Source organism: Syngnathus leptorhynchus, chromosome 12 (genome assembly GCF_054491065.1).
Source record: "Syngnathus leptorhynchus isolate UIUO chromosome 12, UIUO_Slep, whole genome shotgun sequence".
NCBI lineage: Eukaryota > Metazoa > Chordata > Actinopteri > Syngnathiformes > Syngnathidae > Syngnathus > Syngnathus leptorhynchus.
The window spans coordinates 6492776-6510925 of NC_141206.1; the positions used below are offsets into that span (position 1 = coordinate 6492776).

Consider the following 18150-nt stretch of genomic DNA (forward strand, 5'->3'; position numbering starts at 1 on the left):
CCATCTGCTCGGAAATGGTATGTTTTATGGTGAGTTTGCGCCCTCTTGTGGGGTTGCCCTTAATAGCAGCGCTCTAGGATGGGAAGCAGAAATTAGACCAGAAGGCAAAACATTTGAAATAATTGAACAATCTACTCCATAGAACCATCAACCAGAATAATCTTTTACAGACAACCAATAATTGTGTCTTTGCAGACTTGAATCCGATTATCGGTATGCATGTACAGCACATGAGTAAAAATTCTCCAGCCAAAGTGAATGCATCAAAGTCTGTTACTGCACTTTTATGAATTGATGCACTTCATCAATGACTGATGTTTGGTGATGTCTTCCAACTGAAGAAGATTTTGAGTTATCAAGGGTGGTTGAATGAAGGCTTGTATGTTAAAACAAGCTCAACGTACATATCTATACAGTACAGATGTCACAAACTCAGTAATAATGAATCTTGTCTTGTCTTGCTGTGTTTCACTTCCTCCTCCTTCCTTCTTTCCTTCCCGTGCTCCTCATGCTCAGCTGGACAACAGCGACTGATGTTGAACAACTCGCTGAATACCGTATCTACCTTATAGAAAAGTACTATTTTTGTATATTTTGATGAGGACAAGCACACCTCCTACTGTGTAATAATGAACAGCAACGAGGATCTGGGCACAAACAGATTCAACATACCGAGCATGTGGCGTTAGACTCATCAGAATGGAGTACTATACATATATATTGAGTATGAAATAAAATATCTGAGGTTCTTTACAGAATGTAAAATAATTACGGACTTGTTTTTTTTTTTTTTTTTTTTCAATTATATCATGATTCAAATTGCATTTATTTTTACAGGAAATGATTCCGCTGAGTTGTATTCAAAAGCAGAAATGATAAATGTGGCTGGCAACTGATTTGTCATGTGTCTGCTTTCAATTTATAGAACAATCATCCTCTCTCAAAACACTGTAATTTCTCAAATAATGGAAATAATAGAAGCTGGTGGAAATTTTTACTATCACGTCTGACACTCATGAAAGCTGTGGATAGATCATGTTTAATTTTTAATTAATTTTAATTCAATGTTTTACCAGGTAAGCCAATTGAGAACATTTCTCATTTACAATGGCGACCTGTTAATAATATATTTATTATGATACAAATTTTAATTGATAAAACATCAATTTTTGTATGCAATTATTTTATATAGGTCAAGTATGGTGAAGTGGTTCACCTGGCCGTATTTTTTTAATGACCTGCGAGTCAACACTCGGGGCTAGGATTTATTGAATCGTAAACACGCATTCTATCGCGAGAATTCGCGCCGGGAAGTCCACGACAACGCTTGCGTGGTAGCAGTGTGCTAGCCGCACACGTTCTAACGTTAGCCACGTCTAGTTGCTATTTATCTAACGTTTACTGGTAACGCAGGACTGTGACACAAACTTAAGTCATCATGAGTATATTAGCCAAAATAGCAGAGATTGAAAATGAGGTGAGTGCGGAAAGAAACGTGGCGCTTGCGGAATGAATCAAGTCCCGTCGTAGCTAACGACTAGCTTGGAATGCAGGCAAAAATTTGCCGGGCTCACATAGCCGGGCCTTATGTATTTGATGGACGTTGCAGTTTATTGCCTTTTTTGCCTAAAAACATTAAACGTTATATCAATTAGTAGTTATATTATTCGTTTTAAGATGGAATCTTGGGGTTGTCTTGGTGGAGATATTGACCGGTAAATGTCAACTCCTAATGCTTTGCCCTTCTCCGTTCAGAATCTCAATTTTAGTGGTAAATTAATATACAATATACATTCAAATAGTCTAATACCAAAGGAACGTTATATCAAGTATTTATGTCTTGGCCCTTTTTTACATGTATTCTACTTTTCATTTGTTTACTTAATGCTGGACACATAGTAAAACCGTTATTGGTGTCTGCTGCTTTTACAGATTTTTAAATTGCATCTATTTTTCCAGACTTAACGTATATAGTAAAGTTAGTTAAGTGTTCTAACTGGTTGGGGACTGAGTCCTATTACAGACAGCAACCCCCCTGCCCCAAAGTTTCAAAATTTCCTGCAAAACAAATTGAAGCTCCTCCATTCATTTCAACATAGTTACTTGGCACCCAGGTGACACCTAAATACTCTACAATGCAGTAATAAAGTCATTAATACAGTAAATATTTGCATGAGAAATGCTCATGAGCCCTAAATATTATTCAAACTGAGAAACAACACATAAAATAAAAGCAATCATTAATTTTGCAATGTTATATTAATGCCGAATGTAGTGCTTGTTTCACAGTAGTCAAGCACAAGAGACCTCACGCACTTCCAATCTTACTATGCTTTGTCTTAGATGGCCAGGACGCAGAGAAACAAGGCCACTGCTCACCACTTGGGTCTGCTCAAAGCACGTCTAGCCAAGCTAAGACGGGAGCTCATCACGCCCAAAGGAGGCAGCGGTGGCGCCCCGGGAGAAGGTAACGAATGAGAACTCTGTTATGGTTTCATAATCACATATGACTGAAGTAGGGACACTGTTTTAAGAAACGTCATTGGTGTTAAACTTGAAATGTGATTTTACCACTGTGTTAGCTTAGGTTGGTGGTGGATGTTTTAATTCATCAACTCAATATACTGTTGACAAAATTTTGAATCTTCATGTCTCTATTTTCAGGTTTTGACGTCGCAAAAACTGGCGACGCTCGTATTGGCTTTGTAGGATTTCCCTCAGTGGGGAAGTCGACATTGCTCAGCAACCTGGCGGGTGTCTACTCTGAAGTTGCCGCCTACGAGTTCACTACCCTAACAACAGTACCCGGAGTCATTCGCTACAAAGGTGCAAAAATCCAGGTACAAGAAAATATAAACACATAAAACTGATTAACAGCCACGGACAGTTTTCGGTGTGTGGTTTAATTTTGACTTTGCTCTGTTACCTCAAAGCTTCTGGATCTCCCTGGAATCATTGAAGGGGCCAAGGATGGCAAAGGCAGAGGCAGACAAGTTATAGCCGGTAAGACCAAATACACGAAGGTTTTTTTGCACAGTCAATCCTTCATTGTGTAAATGGTGTGACATGACCCTTCTCTAGTGGCCCGAACCTGCAACCTCATCCTGATAGTGCTTGACGTGCTGAAGCCTCTCCTGCACAAAAGCCTTATAGAACACGAGCTGGAGGGCTTTGGCATCCGACTGAACAAGCAGCCACCCAACATCGGCTTCAAGAAGAAGGACAAAGGAGGCATTAATTTTACCGCCACTGTATGTGTCCTTTTAAACGTATTTAGCAACGTCGCCCTCTAGTGGACATCTTATCCGATTTCTCTTCTACTTAGTAGTGTGCAGTATTTGGTCGCTTATGTGTTTTCTGCTCTGCAGTGTGCGCAAAGCGAGCTTGACGGCGACACGGTGAAGACCATCCTGTCCGAATACAAGATCCACAACGCCGACATCACCCTCCGTAGCGACTCCACGGCCGATGACCTCATCGACGTAGTGGAGGGAAATCGGTGAGACGGTGTGCCGCCATCATCCTTCTTTTGTCGTTACCCGTGGGCGTGGCTTCTCGGCAGATGCGTCGCTTCGTTGATGGCGGCCGTGTTTGTCTGACATGGTCGCTCTAATCTTTTAGAAGGGGGGTGGGGAACGCACAGTCCACCGTGAGCCATTCTGCGATTTTGAAAATCATTGCTCAAATTGTTTTGTGTGTGTGTGTTTTAAATATTTATATTTTCACATTATATGTTGTGTTTATTCCTCAACAAGTTCATAGTGACGGTGAGTCTCTCCTCCCTACAGGGTATACATCCCTTGCATTTACGTGCTGAACAAAATCGACCAGATCTCCATCGAGGAGCTTGACGTCATCTACAAGGTGCCGCACTGCGTGCCCATCTCGGCCCACCACCGCTGGAACTTCGACGACCTGCTGGAGAAGATGTGGGACTATCTGAAGCTCGTGCGCATGTAAGTGTGTGTGCGCGCCGGGAGCTCCGCACCCCCCACCGCCAATGACGTCTCGCCCCCATCTTGCCTAACCTGAGGTCATTTTCGGGCTTGCAGCTATACTAAACCCAAAGGCCAGCTCCCCGATTACACGTCTCCCGTCGTCCTGCCTGACGAGCACACCACTGTCGAGGACTTCTGCTTGAAGATTCACAAGAACCTTATCAAGGAATTGAAATAGTGAGTATCTTCAGGACTCATTTTGCTTACAAATTCCACTGTGTGCAGTCCTACATTCAATTACCATGATATGAAACATTTTTTATTACAAAGAAAAATTGAATAGATTGTACTGATGTAGATAATTAATTGTCCATTACGGGTAGACAATGCCTCGATTGTCATTATGATTTGAAGTTTTAGAAAAATTAACATTTTAGTGCAGCGTCAGCCGCCGGCAGTTGCAAGACAAATGCAGGATTTTGTGACAAAAGATAACAAAGCACCAATTAGTTTAATTGCTCTTTACTGGGCCACAGTTTGAAATGTTCTTTTATTCTTTAAGACGCATGCAAATAAAAGGTATCAGACCTTACAAAAAAGATTTATAAAATAAAGACCCAAAGCAAGCACTGACTAGTCACAGCCATCGGCTGCTTTATGCGCAGATCCTGCGTTTGGATCGGGCGCTCGGCTCATCAATCAGTCAATACATGAGTGCTGCCGAGCATTAGCGATCCTCCGGGGAGGCGGCGGGGGCCAAGCGGTGTCACACCACATTAGGGAGGAGTCTTTTGTGCCGCCGAAGGCTGTCGTTTGCTGTCGCTCACCTTTTACTTCCATCCCACGTGATTCACGAGATGCCATCAACTTGTTTTCAGCGCCCTGGTGTGGGGATCGTCTGTCAAACACAACCCTCAAAAGGTGGGCAAGGACCACGTGATGGAAGACGAGGACGTTATCCAGTTGGTGAAGAAGTAATAGTGATTAAACCAAAATCGATGCGGCATCGAGTGCATGGCTCGCTATCACAAAGGCAAAACTTCAGAGCTTCTGTGTAATGTGCTCGTCACTCTTGTTTTAACCCGGATGACATGAATGTACATGTCACATGGAAACACCTCAACACCATGATTAGTTCATATTGAATATTGGTTAACATTGACATGGAAACAAAAGTATGAAATAATAAAAAAAAATGAGTTACAACTTTGCAAGAAATTTCTATTTCTGTCAACAGGATCTGTCACACACTTATTTTACTTGTCTTCCTACCTATCTCGTGTTTATCAACCTCTTTATAGTGCGGTAGGTATAAAAGGTCCTCTCACCCCTTTACGATTGCCAGGATTTTGTGATATAAATCATTTCAGAGCTTTTCTCCTCCATTTATTGTGACTTACAGGATATACATGCGCTATTGAAACAAAATTGATTCAGTTCTTGGTAATATCACTGTTGTGATAAATATTTTGTCCACTTGATGATGGCTGTGAAAATTATTTTTTCCTCCCGAGTGCTACCTTTGAACAATGAGATCCATCCGATGCTGTGGAAAATCTCCGCAAACCATCACTTGTGACTACAAGAATGACAGGAAAAGCCAACTAGAACATCTGAAGTTTATTTGGTGGCACGCATAAAAGACAGGTATGTGATGACTCCCATTGAACACAAATTTAAATGTACCTGGTTGTACCTGAATGTACCTCATTGGACACAATATAAAGTCAACTCATTTTTGATGCAGTATGATACTTTTCTAGTAACGCAAAGGCCTCTGCAGCATCACAACCACTCAAGTCTGGCTGAGAGAAGGCGAGGGAAAAAAAAAAAAAAGTCTCATTTAAAAGGCCTGTCCAGCTCAGTGATTTACGGGACATTGATGATGAAGGCACTTATTCAGCCCGGTGGGCCCCCTCCATTCCTAAACCCCCCTTTTTCTCCCTCGCCGGTTGGGACGGCCACTCAGGTTAATCAGTTCATTCACTCAGACGCAGTTTGGGGACATGGTGCAGCAGCTGTTCACAACTAACAAGCCTCCGTTGAGCGCACACGCATGCATGTAGAAGCCGTTCCTCGTGTCCATCTAGTGCGTCTTTCGAGGAGCGGCCATTTTATGCTCAACAATGGACTGTGCCCGTGTATCAACTATTATGAGGCTAATATACCGCAGCGTAGTAAAACAGTACCTCGGACCACATAGATGATGGCTGCAGTCTTGCACAATTTGTTAAATTACTTCAAATAAAATAAAAAGTTTGCCTTGTACAAATCTTGCCTTAAATTGCTATGCAGCTATGTCCACAACGTTTCACTAGTGTTACTAATGTAGATACACAATACAATACAAATGCAAGAGATTTTTCATTTGAATTTTGGACCAAATATATGCATGCAAATCATTAAAATTATCTAATAAAAAGTAACAAAAACTCAGTGAAATTAAAAAATGAAAGTCAAAACACTAATTAAAAAAAAAATCAACGTACTACAACCCTGTTCCTCTCTAGGGTATGTCTGGCTGACCCAAGAGGTGCCGTACACCTTAAATCGGTCACCAGCCAATCAAAAAGCACACACAGACGATCACATGACTTGATAGCTGGAGGCCGGATTTGATCCCATGACCCCTGAAGTCAACTGTTAGGCAAATATACTAAACAGTCGGTCACCGTACCACCAAATTTGAATTTCTTCTTAAAAGTGTCGGTCTAATGTGGCTGCATTTTAGAGTTGGAATAACCTTTTGGGGTTGTGAGGCCATGAGATAATAGTCAGTGTAACACGTGTTGGTCTCCAATTGTTTTAGCAAGTATGAATCCAAGGACTTTCCAGTCAGCCCAGCATCAGGCACGGCCTCCGATCCATCCCTCCCCCTCGTTTCTTCCCCTGTAAATTATAGCAGCACTTTAGCTAATGAAAGAGTTGAAGACCGGCCACTAATAAAAGCCATTTAGTGAATAAAGCACTCCCACTCCCCCCCCCACTAACAAAATTAAAGAAACTAGCCATTTAGGGAGGGCGGGTGCAGAGGGAGGCCTCTGTATTAATATTTATGAAATGCGGAATTGGATCCATCCTCCGCCCCCCCAAAAAAAAAAAAAATCCCCAATCACCATCTCATGTCCAATGGTAGCGTAAAGCAGAGCCCCTTGGCAACGCACCTATCCCGAGAGGAGAACATCACTGACCCCTCCTTTAGCTGGAAGGAGGGGCGGGAAGGCGATGGTGACTTGAAGGGTGCTGAGGACGCAGTCGGGACAGTCTGGCTCCAGCAGAGCAGCCTGGAAACATCTCAACAGCTACCGAGCAGCAGCAGCAGCAGCAACCTGGCGGTGGTCGCCTTCAATGGAAAAGGTGGGTCTTTTTTTTCACATGGTGGGCTAAAAAGTCAAAGTTTTCTTTTGATTTGTCATTAATCACAGATTTGTTTTGCAGGTAAACGTTGGAAAGGAACCTGGTAAGAATGCGTACTTCAGTATCACAATCATCCATGAAAACATCTTCCATCCCTTCAAATCATCTCCAAAGTCCTTCCTTCCATTTTGCCATTGAGTCACAACCAACGCAAGGTTTCTAACCGTTTCCTAAAACATCCCACAGAAGACAAGAAAACACTCAAGGGAAGGTAACAAGATTGTTCTTTAACAAGGTTAGCGAGGAAAATGTCCAAGCATTGTCTAAGTAGTACTTTGTCGATTGGTGAAGTCAGTTGACGGGCTTGTGAACCACTTTAATTGGACAGAGGAAAAAAAAAAACCAATGTAAATTTGTTTCAATTAAAAAAAAATTTTTTTTTTTTTTGGGCAAAGTCGACGTGACCGCCAAGAGGGGCGTGGGTGTGGTTTGACGCAGTTTGTTCGCAAGAAGGGTGGAGCCCCGATTTTTTTTTTACCGCAGTGAGCCGCAACCAAGGAAGCTTTTCTCTTTTTCAGAAAATTCTGCAGCCCAAAATTATTCAAATGTTTCATTAGTATTAGTTTTTTTATTTTTATTTTTTTATTGAAATTTATTTCTGTACTTTTTTGACAGACAAGCTTCACAAAAAAATTTTTTTTTATAATCCTCGCGGTTAAATTGAGGCTCAAAATAACATATCTCAATTTTTTTTATTCAGATGCACTTGGGCTTTCCATCTAATAGAATAATTTTATATATTAAAAAAATACAAATAAATTTTGTAATTGAATAATGAAAATATAGATTTGTAATAATTAAACAAACTGCAGGTTACATTCACTCGTAAAAAATTTTGGTTAAGGCTCAAGTCAAATTAATCCGCTAAAATTTGAAAACTATAAAAAAGACATTAAATAGTAAAAATATAGATTTACATTTTTTAAGCCACTGTTCGTCTTCTCCACTCCTCTTGAACATTGACTCAAAGATGTTGTCAATTGGAATGACAAACACACTCCCATATGTTCATAAAAAAAAAAATCTTGTTTCTCCTGTTGACATTGTTCTAGAGTGTTTCTCTCCTTCCGTCCCTCACTTGGCTGCCCAGGGCACCATTGTGCTTGATCTAACCATGCAGTGGGTCTCTGTCCATGGTTGTGCCAAGCACTTTGGAGCCTTGTGAGCAAATGCTGCATCCGAAAAACAACCTCTTGACGTATTTCTTCACACCACTTTAGACCGTAATCAAGACTGTTTATTTTCTTATTGTGTATTGTAATAAATCTCATTCAAATATAACGTGTCTTTAAATGATGACTGTGGGGGCCAAAGCCAACATGGCAGATTTGTGAAGTGTCTCAATTACACTAAGTGCCTCAACCGTACGGTTAATAAGTGCAGTTGGTAGAGGTCGTTTTATTAATGCTGTTAGCGGATCCATAAATCAAAGCGAGCAGAGACATTGCGTGATGAGACAGTCGAGGCAAAGTGTGTACTTATGGAGATGATCAAATGTTATTACAGTACTCCACTTGATAGATTTTTGTTAGAAATGTAGTATAAAGCACACTTGGAACAAAATGAATACACATTTAATATGCTTAGCTTTAAGTCACCAGTATCTTTTTTTCCACAGCATTGTTTGATCAAGTAAAAAGCATAATCTAGTATTAGATATTCCATATTATTGATGTTGATTGAGAAGTCTATGTGACAATGTGATTATTATTGGTGCTATGTTCAGTTTGTCGGTCGAAATATCACAAACATTTTCATTTTGACGCAATGCAGTTGGCTTCCACTGCAAATTATCTTCATAAACATATTGCTAGATGCGTACTACTCTGATGCTATCATTAAAAAAACATATCCTGTCCATCTTGCATGAGGTTTAATATTATTGTAGCAACACTACCACAGAAAGGTGAAAATCACAGTGATATATATATTTCTTTATTCTGCCACAACAGTAGCTTATTGTTATGAACGAAGCGCACAATGCTTGGAGTCACTTTGCGTGTTCCGCCTGGCTTGACCTTTATTCCAGACTCCAGACAGGGAAAACAGGCTTAACACACACATATCCCATTAGGCTGCACTACGGTAGCTGGCTTGGACAAGGTAAATGTTAATCGGTCATTGCAGTGAACAGGTTAGAGGCGACAGTTGTGGCCATGGCTCAGGTAGAGTGGGTCATTGAGAAACCAGAAGGTAGGCAGTTCAAATCCAGCTTTGTCTGATACACTTTACCTCAGGAACTACATTAAATTTAGGCTTACTTTGGTGCATCTACACAATTTGGGTTAGGGTTAGGTTAATTCTTTGTTTGGCACGCTCAAACATGGTGAATAAAAACTCTTGAATCTTGAATCTAGTGTTGTATGCATGATGTGGGCGTGTCTCTTGTGCAAGTTGCCAAAGAGGCGCTTTTTGTGTGACTTGAATTGAGCTTTCTCGGCTACCGTACACTTCCACTTCAGCGAGCAGCTAGCTCTTCAGGTTGTTGCCATTTGGGCTTTCGAGTGAGTCATGTCAACTTTTCCCAAGCTCTCGATTTGCTGTATGTATGTAAATGCGTACATGTAAACAATGACGTGAAAGGAGAATATTTGTTAGTCGTTAGGTCAGTGGAAACTCGCTAGCTCTCGTGAAACAAGAGGTGGAGCGTTAGCTAGCACGCCCACAAGTAGCACTCACTCGGCTGTCAGTCAATGGCTAATGGCGTTTGACTTGAACATTGTTTCCAAACTTGAAGACTGGAGGCTTCACGTCGGCTGCTGGTCGTCGTCTATCTGCATATCTTGAAAGGTACCTCCCCATTTTGTTTGCCTCCTAATCTTAAAAGTCATATATGACTTCAAATATTCCAAAATGTTATCAAAGGACATTTGAATTGGTCATTTCCCAAATGAATAATGTCCTTATTTGGGCCACAGTGAAACGAAACAAAAGAATTGCTAACGTTACATGTCAATGGAAGAAGTAGAGGTTTGAAAAATGCATTTGAAGTATATTTTTGATCATGGTTGGCACACATGAAAAGTCAAAGTGTACCACTTTGTTCTTCTAAAATTATAACTTGAATCTCAAAACATATATAAATAAATAAAAATTGTGTTAGTTAGTTGGTAGTGTTATGTGCTTGAGGAGCTGATGTGCGATGTCAACTTGTCATGGCACACAAGGAAGAAGGTGAGCACATGCAAGCAGCTGACATCTCTCACAAAACCTAAGTGCCAGCTACTGCACAATATCATCATCACACTCGTCTGGATGTGTTTTTTCATGACATTGATGCAAACCAAGTTAGTCTGAAACATATATTGAACTAACTTTGTTCGCGTCAATGTCATGGAAAAACTTGTCCAAAAGTGAGTGGTAGTGGTACTGTGCAGTACTTGGCTGGCACTTAGGTTTTATCCCAGTGAGAGACGTTTGCACTGTTTGCATGTGCTCACCTTCCCCCTAGTGCCTGCCATGAGAAGAAAGTGACATTGTACCTGAGCTCATCAAGCACATAAGCTGCTTCCATGCAGGCAAACTGCTTTTCTATTCGATAAATTGATCAAGTGGAATGCGAGTCTTTGTGATTTATGGGCAAATTTGCTCATTTGTAGTCTTTCATGCTTGGTGGTCACTGCATTGACAAAGTACTGTTTGAAGTCTTGAGTTGGCCACTTCCAAAACCTAAGTGTCCAAAGTTTTCAGCCTTGAGGTGAGTGTCACTGCAAGAGAGCCAAGTGTTTGACTGCTTCTCTCTGTCTCCACATGAGTCAAAGTGATGCAATTGTACAATTGCAGTCACTTTGAGTGATGTGGAGACAGGGAGAAGCAGTCAAACACTTGGCTCTGTTCAGTGGCTGAAGGCAAACACTCAAATCAAAGCTGAAAACAGCCTTCCAAAACCTAAGTGCCACTTAGCCCGCCTCCTGGCTCTGCCCAAATTCAGTCTGGCCAATCGCGTCCCGCCGCAAAATTTGCATAACCACGCCCACTTTCTGCCAGCCAATCAGAATGCAGCATTTGCACATCCACCCAATCAGATTGCTTCGTTTTAATGAGGCCACGCCCACTCTAAAGCCAACCAATCGCAGATCGGCTCATTTGCATATCCACGCCCATCTTTCAACCAATCACAGCCTTTTATTTTTATTGCTCCACCCAGTTTAAGCGCTCTCAGCCAATCAGGAAGCAGTATTTTGGTTGGGGCTCCACCCCTTTTCTCAAAAATTTCACCCAAAAAAAAAAAATTAAAAATAATAAATAAAAAAAAAAAAATTTCTGAAATTATTTAGGTGGGAAAAAAATATTCAAAATAAAATTATTTTTAATTTGATGTTTGAAAATGAAGATTTGAAAGTTTGTGTTATTTGTAATACATCTTTATTTCTTTTGCAGAGTAAACATTCAATCACAACAAAGTAACAAGTTGGATGGCGGTCTGCTCGTGGACGAGTGGTCGGCCAGTTAGACGAGTGTCCCTCCATGCCTGGACCTGAGACAAAAAGTGTGGCAAGTAAAAAGCTAAGTCAACGTTTTGTGCAGAAAATGTTTTGGCATGATACTTACCAGTGTGCAAGTAGAATATTCCAGGGAGTATTGCAAGCTGGATGACTAGGAAGCTGATTTTGTTCCTTGCTGCATGACCAGGGTAGTTGATTTTGTTCCTTGCTGCCTGTCAGAAAATTGGAGAAAAACAGGAATAAAGATAAGGTTTTGCAATGAGAAGCATTTAAAGTGCCTCACTTCTCAGGTTGCCTTAGAGCTGAGTAAGTAATTAGGGAACTGCTGGTATGAGACTTTGCCCTGGTCCTCAGCTTCCACTATGAGCAGGTTCTTGGTGGTGCTTTACCCTGGACACAAAAACAAAAAAACCAAAAAAAAAACAGTCATTCAAACTTGGAAACACGTTAGCTAAAATGTCATTTTCTTTTCTTCTCATACCAGCAGAGGGTAGCACGGACTCAGGTTAACATGCTCAGAGGCTGAAGTCATACTGGCAGGCTTTTCACTTTCTGGACCAGGATCTGCCACCTCTGCCTGGAAAGAAAAAGGAACATTGACAATTATTTAAGTTGACTGCTTTTATTCTTAACTGTAGACTGAAACCTCCCGCTGACGCACAGGCAGAGTTCCTGAAATTTGTCAAGACTCTCCAGGCTAAAGACCTGCACACAACACAAACGAGGGAGCCATCAAGCTGCCATTTAGTACATTTTGAGCTTTACCTCTGAAAATGGAGGCAGTCTTAAGGAACTTCTGCATGGTTTTGGAGGGCTGTTTTTTTTGTCCAGCAGGTGGCAGATTTTCCAACTGAACTACTGGAAACAGCTGCAGGAAGAGAAGCATACAAAAAAAAAACCCCAGCTAAGTGCTTTTAAAAAATGCCAAGTTTGTAGTAAGTAGTCACCTGTCAGCAAGTCGGACAAGAGGTTGATTATGCTGCAGGTTCAAAACCTTGTAGATCCATGCATCCTTACTGGAAAGTACCCTGCAGGAAGAGGCAGGCACAATAAAAAGAAAAAAAATAGGTAAGTGCTTTTAAAACAATGCCAAGTTGTCACCTGTCAGCACGTCGGACAAGAGGTTGATAATGCTGCAGGTTCAAAACCTTGTAGATCCATGCATCCTTACTGGAAATGGCCCTGCAGGAAGAGGCAGGCACAATAAAAAGAAAAAAATAGGTAAGTGCTTTTAAAACAATGCCAAGTTTGTCATAAATTGTCACCTGTCAGCACGTCGGAGAAGAGGTTGATTCCACAGGTTCAAAACCTTGTAGGATCCATGCTGCAAAAACTAGGTTCTTTGGCACCACCTGGTGGACAAAAGGAGGAAAAAAAAGAAATGTTTGACACGTGTCAAACATTTACACGCGTGCGTGTTTCACCAGTGAGGAATGCAGGGCAGCGCCGGACGTCTTCCACTTGCTGGTCTGAAAGACACGGTAACGTTACAACCATTCTGCTTTTACATTTTCAGCCTAACAAGCAAATTGGGCTCGGTAATGTGTTGAGCAAGAGTAGACAGACCTACCTTGAAGCCATGCGAGGACTGCAAGTCGGCCATCTTGGATCCTGCAGACAAAAAAAAATGTTTGCCTTTGGTAATTTGACAAGACGCCTCGCTAATAAAAAGATTTTTGCCATTTTGCAGTCAATCTGCTCGCTCTGTTGCAGATGCAGGCCTGGGGACAGAAATGAGAAGGCAATTAGAAGCAGTCGATTGAAAGTTTACTTTAAAACTCACAGAAAGTCAGTCGGCCATGATGGCGTCGTTTTGAAGATTCGCACCTGCAGACAGAAAGTAGAAAATTAACACGAATGCATCAACATATTGGAGGCATTCATTCATTCGCTGGTGGATTTATGCAAACGCTGCTTTGTCTACTTACCTTCGGCCAAACGGCGCTGTCGTCCAGACGTTGCAAAATGTTTGTGCAAAAATTGGGTTAGTAGTCTTTCCACACGATGCGTGCTTGAGTTTTCAAAATGTAGATGTACTCACCCACCGTTAAATGCTTCAATTGTTTCGTTGCACGCCAAATAAATGCGGTTTGGAGGTCGTTGAAAATGGTAACTGCTAACGCTAGCTTCTGCAAACTTTTTAACTTGCATGCTTGCAAGATGGAAGCACGCCCTAAGTGCAAGTTGACGCTGAAAGAGAGCAAAAGCAGTTAGTTTGAAAAGGTTAACAAAAGTTGAACACCCACCTGGTCTCTTTTAAACGCTGTTGTGGAAAAAGACTGCAGCCGGCGCAGCAGGTGGATCAGAGCAACGTGGCGCTCGCTGTCAGAGGTGAGTGCAAGAATGAGCGTCGCGTTCTAGTCGCCTTTTATAGTCTTTTTGTGATGACGTCATCAGAAGGAAGGAAAAAAAAAAAAAATTAAGAGTAGAGTAAAACCGTTTAGTTGGAGGACCCTGGGCTCGAACCAGCTATGCAAACTTCGGAGTCAATGTCTTTAACCCCTCGACCATCGTCCGTTGATTAGTACTCAAAGATTCTTTTATATTATCCCAAATCATGAAGAATCCAAGAAAGTTAAAAGTAACCTTTATTTACAAGTATTTGACATTGTCATGTAAGTTCTCGAATGGCCGAATGGTTGTAACTTTTCCCTTCAGTTTGTGAGAGGCGGGTTCGAATCTTATATGTCGCTCTATTTAATTTGCAAAAGCTGCAATGAGTAAATCTCGAACCCGAGGCTGCCGGACACAAACCCACGTCATTAACCATTCAGCCATTTTGGCGGTGAAGTCGCCAGAGTTTTGTTATTTATTTATAGTATATGTTTCACAAACTGGATAAAATTACTAAATCACTATCATATTTTAGAACACTCGATGGTGTAGTACATAAAGCTTTTGCCTTAAGTTCGGGAGAACCGAGTTCGAGTCTCACACTTTTTCAAACTTGAGCTCAAAGTCTGCTTCGTGTGGGGCTCGAACCTTGGTCTACCGAACACCGAGTCAAGTTAAAAACCATTCTGCTATTTTGCCAGCGAAACTCGGCACTTTTTTTTAGGTAGTGTACATTAGAAAGGTCAACTTATCATATGCATGATAGAACACTCAATGGTGTAGTGTTCAGAGCTTTTGTCTTATGTTCGGGAGCATCGAATTCAAGGCTCGCACTATACAAACTTTAACTCAAAGACTGCTTCGTGCAGGGCTCGAACCATGGTCTCCCGAACACCGGGTCAAGTTAAAAACCACTCTCCTATTTTGCCAGCGAAACTCGGCAATTTTTTTTAGGTAGTGTACATTAGAAATGTCAACTAGAAATACTATGCATGATAAAACACTCAATAGTGTAGTGCTCAAAGATATTGTCTTATATTCGGGAGCACCGAGATCGAGTAGTATTCCAACTATAGCTCAAAGTCTGCTTCGTGTGGGGCTCGAACCATAGTCTCCCGAACACCGGGTCAAGTTAAAAACCGTTGTGCCATTTTGCTTGGGAAATTCGGCATTTTTTATAATGTACATAGTGGGCGTCTGGTTGAAGGAAAATTTGACATGTTCATTTTACGGTGGGTTACACACAAGTGAATGGGGACACTGCCGTCTTGCGGTAGCTTGGCGTCATTACATGAATCGCTTCATAAAGCATGAACCGCGGTCTTACACTATGCAAACTTTAGCTCAAAGTTTGCTTCGTGTGGGGCCCGAACCATACTCTCCCGATCACCGGGTAAAGTTATAAACCATTCTGCCATTTTGCCATTCGTCTGTTTTATTGGGTAGTGTAGAGTACATAGAGGACGTCGGCGAAAGGGAAAAATTGACATGTTCATTTTACGCTGGGTTACATACAAGTGAATGGGGGCACTGCCGTCTTGTGGTAGCTTGGCGTCATTACACGAACCGCTTCATAAAGCATGAACCGCAGTCTTACACTATGCAAACTTTAGCTCAAAGTCTGCTTCGTGTAGGGCTCGAACTACTATATTTTGCCGGGGAAATTCATTAATGCAGATGTGTTACACACTCATCCGTTATATTTGTGTCGGCTGGCATAATGTAGTTTTTTAACCCTTTATATTACAATTTCACCGAAAATTTCAAACCATCAACTAACCAAAACCCTAATACTTCTCGACTCTAGAGGATTTGTGCCCTCTGCTGGAGGCATGTTGCACTGCACCCATCCCACTGAGTTGGTTTTGACACACTGAACGAGCTGTCAAGGAAGCGCGCCAAACCTCTACATACAGGACGCCTCATGGACCCATCACTATGATGATCCTATATTGTGGAAACACACACATTTATATATAAACAGGAAATAAAGAGCTTGAAAATGCTTACTTTACACACTCAACACAACCGGTAGTCACTGGAAGGGTTGTCGCTGTACGGTAAGCGAGAAAGCTCAGTTTAAATGGAAACAAAAGCACGTGGTTTATAATTTGCATCAAAGTCTAAATGACTCTCAACATCAACAGCAACAACGATACCACCATATCGTGGGAAGTATTTGTATACATAGTTTGTTTAAAAAAATTACCACTGAGGCAGCTTGTCTTGGTTGATTTTGTTGCAATGTCTTTTGGTTCATTTCTTTGGTTAATAAAATGTTTTTCTAAAAAAAAAAAAAAAAAAATTCTCTCTGAAGGAGCCAGACTTCCTGCTCTTAGTTCCCAGAGTTCCCGGCTTGTGCTGGTAGAATGCTGGGAATATCCGGACAGGAAGGGGAAGTGACATCACAGCGCTGACCTTCCGCACCGGCCCGTATCACCTGGCGCTGCCTCAACCGCTACTATGGCAAATGCACAACATACATGCACACATTCACACACACACACACACTGGAGGAGGGAGAGTGACTTAGAGCTTATTGTGTGGAAGTTCCCACGGAGAGTGACAGGAAGTGATGTCTGTAATTGGTTACATGGAAACTTTTCAGTAGCTTCGAGCTGGCTAACTACAAAACACAATACAACTCTTGTCATATATAGAATTTAGTGCGAACATAAAATAATCCTAATTGGGTCGTACGATATGAGAGATAATCATTTATATTGTTTTCATAAGGGTAGCTTTATTGTAAAGCGGTCTTGTTCCATAATACATTCAAAACAGATGGGCATCAACACATGTCAAGTGGGGGGGGGGGGGGGGGGGGCGTAGGGTCACAGAGTGTTGGTAAGCTCCCTAAGGTTGCATATTTGAGATGAGGGAGATGATGCTGCATGATGATGAGGATGATGATGATGATGATGATGATGATGATGATGATGCATGATGATGATGATGATGATGATGATGATGATGATGAAGGGCTAAGGGAGCAAGGGGAGGGTGTGCGGAGGACATGTCATTATACAGGATGACAAAAGAAGAGGAGATCCTCTGGTCAGCTGCTGCTGCAGTCTATTGTTATGGCAGCAAGCCTCTCTCTCCCCTTGCACTTTCTTTGCTTCAAGTTCATCACAAAGACACACACACACGAGTGACACTACTCGGGCAACTTCTAAAGCACGCCACATGGACAAGTATTGGGGCAGCTGGCCGTGACATAAACAGGAAGTGAAAGGGGAAGAAAAGCTGGAGTTCCTTCCGAAAGATATATGATGACCTATATGACAAACCAAGTCATCAGTCCTTCCATTGTCAATATATGAATAAAAGGACTTTCTAATGTGTATGAGGTCCAGCCAGAGTCTATAAATCCAAAACTAATATAATGTGTAAGGCGGAGAGGGATGTCAAGGACAGACATCAAAATCATACATTTAATCATTTGAAGTTTTTTTTTTTTTTATCAATGGCTATGAACAATTACTCAGTTATTAGGTGTCGATTCATTTGATCAATTCATCGATGCATTTGGACGCCTTGAAATGTGTTTGATTGTAGTCAACCTGTACAATTTGCAAGCTTTGTAACATGATCTAAAAAAAAAAAATGGCCAAAAAATAAACTCCAGCGTAAATAAAGCAGCTACATAATAAACAGTTCTTGGATCAAATCCACTTTAGTGTGTGATTTTAATGATGTCTCAGCCAAGAAGTGTCAGCTAAAGCCGAGTGCTTTTAATTAGTCCTTTTTTTGCACTCACAGAAAAGTTGCATCGCTTGTGGCGCTTTGAGAAAAGGAGGTGACAAACAGAAGCAGCTAATGAATGAAGCTCCTTTCTCCCCTTTGTGCGCACGCCGTGTAAATATGCAACTCACGTACGTGTTAAACATGCTGAGCTCGGCACTATCCTTGCGTCTCCTTAAGACCATGCGTACTATTTGAAGTAAAAAAAAAAAAAAAAAACAACGGCAGAAATTGAGAAATAATACCTTGTATTATCTTCCAGCACAAAA

The 18150-nt window shown here is 41.4% G+C and overlaps 2 protein-coding genes and 1 long non-coding RNA gene across 6 annotated transcripts; 2 read left to right on the forward strand and 1 right to left on the reverse strand.

The window, feature by feature from the left end:
* Positions 1 to 1298: 1298 nt before the first annotated feature.
* drg1 (developmentally regulated GTP binding protein 1) lies at positions 1299 to 5261 on the forward strand. Its single transcript, XM_085927026.1, has 9 exons — positions 1299 to 1477; positions 2344 to 2467; positions 2665 to 2840; positions 2934 to 3003; positions 3082 to 3251; positions 3369 to 3499; positions 3789 to 3956; positions 4053 to 4175; positions 4817 to 5261. Exons 1-9 carry the CDS (start codon positions 1439 to 1441, stop codon positions 4914 to 4916), a joined length of 1101 nt encoding a protein of 366 aa, XP_085783152.1. The 5' UTR covers positions 1299 to 1438; the 3' UTR covers positions 4917 to 5261.
* A 4524-nt stretch (positions 5262 to 9785) lies between these two features.
* LOC147048072 (uncharacterized) lies at positions 9786 to 13920 on the forward strand. Of its 2 annotated transcripts, XR_015067802.1 has the most exons (4): positions 9786 to 9859; positions 10093 to 10145; positions 11736 to 13440; positions 13514 to 13920. It is a non-coding gene; the product is annotated as an uncharacterized LOC147048072 (long non-coding RNA). The 2 variants fall into 2 exon arrangements; XR_015067801.1 differs by having other exon boundaries at positions 9807 to 10145.
* LOC147048073 (uncharacterized) lies at positions 11719 to 14374 on the reverse strand. 3 transcript variants are annotated; one of them, XR_015067800.1, is made up of 15 exons: positions 14047 to 14374; positions 13842 to 13990; positions 13729 to 13744; positions 13584 to 13627; positions 13481 to 13521; positions 13371 to 13411; positions 13225 to 13269; positions 13066 to 13152; positions 12902 to 12982; positions 12748 to 12828; positions 12566 to 12668; positions 12282 to 12377; positions 12084 to 12190; positions 11907 to 12012; positions 11719 to 11832 (listed from the first exon to the last, which is right to left on the reverse strand). XR_015067800.1 is itself a non-coding variant. In XM_085926934.1 (14 exons), the coding sequence occupies exons 2-8, from the start codon at positions 13949 to 13951 to the stop codon at positions 13134 to 13136; spliced, it is 312 nt and encodes a 103-aa protein (XP_085783060.1). In that variant the 5' UTR covers positions 13952 to 13990; positions 14047 to 14374; the 3' UTR covers positions 11719 to 11832; positions 11907 to 12012; positions 12084 to 12190; positions 12282 to 12377; positions 12566 to 12668; positions 12748 to 12982; positions 13066 to 13133. The 3 variants fall into 3 exon arrangements, 1 of the variants encoding a protein (XP_085783060.1); XR_015067799.1 differs by having other exon boundaries at positions 12748 to 12982; XM_085926934.1 differs by having other exon boundaries at positions 12748 to 12982; positions 13846 to 13990.
* Positions 14375 to 18150: the final 3776 nt, after the last annotated feature.

What these genes read in the sequence shown, in the direction of transcription:
- drg1 (XM_085927026.1), top strand. Translation starts at nt 1,439, where the DNA reads ATGAGTATATTAGCCAAAATAGCAGAGATTGAAAATGAG. An exon ending in CGGTGGCGCCCCGGGAGAAG is followed by an intron (nt 2,468 to 2,664) that starts GTAACGAATGAG and finishes CTCTATTTTCAG; the next exon opens with GTTTTGACGTCGCAAAAACT. An exon ending in GACGTAGTGGAGGGAAATCG is followed by an intron (nt 3,500 to 3,788) that starts GTGAGACGGTGT and finishes TCCTCCCTACAG; the next exon opens with GGTATACATCCCTTGCATTT.
- LOC147048073 (XM_085926934.1), bottom strand. Translation starts at nt 13,951, where the DNA reads ATGCAAGTTAAAAAGTTTGCAGAAGCTAGCGTTAGCAGTTACCATTTT. An exon ending in TCATGGCCGACTGACTTTCT is followed by an intron (nt 13,522 to 13,583) that starts GTGAGTTTTAAA and finishes TTCTGTCCCCAG; the next exon opens with GCCTGCATCTGCAACAGAGC. An exon ending in AGTCCTCGCATGGCTTCAAG is followed by an intron (nt 13,270 to 13,370) that starts GTAGGTCTGTCT and finishes CGTGTCTTTCAG; the next exon opens with ACCAGCAAGTGGAAGACGTC.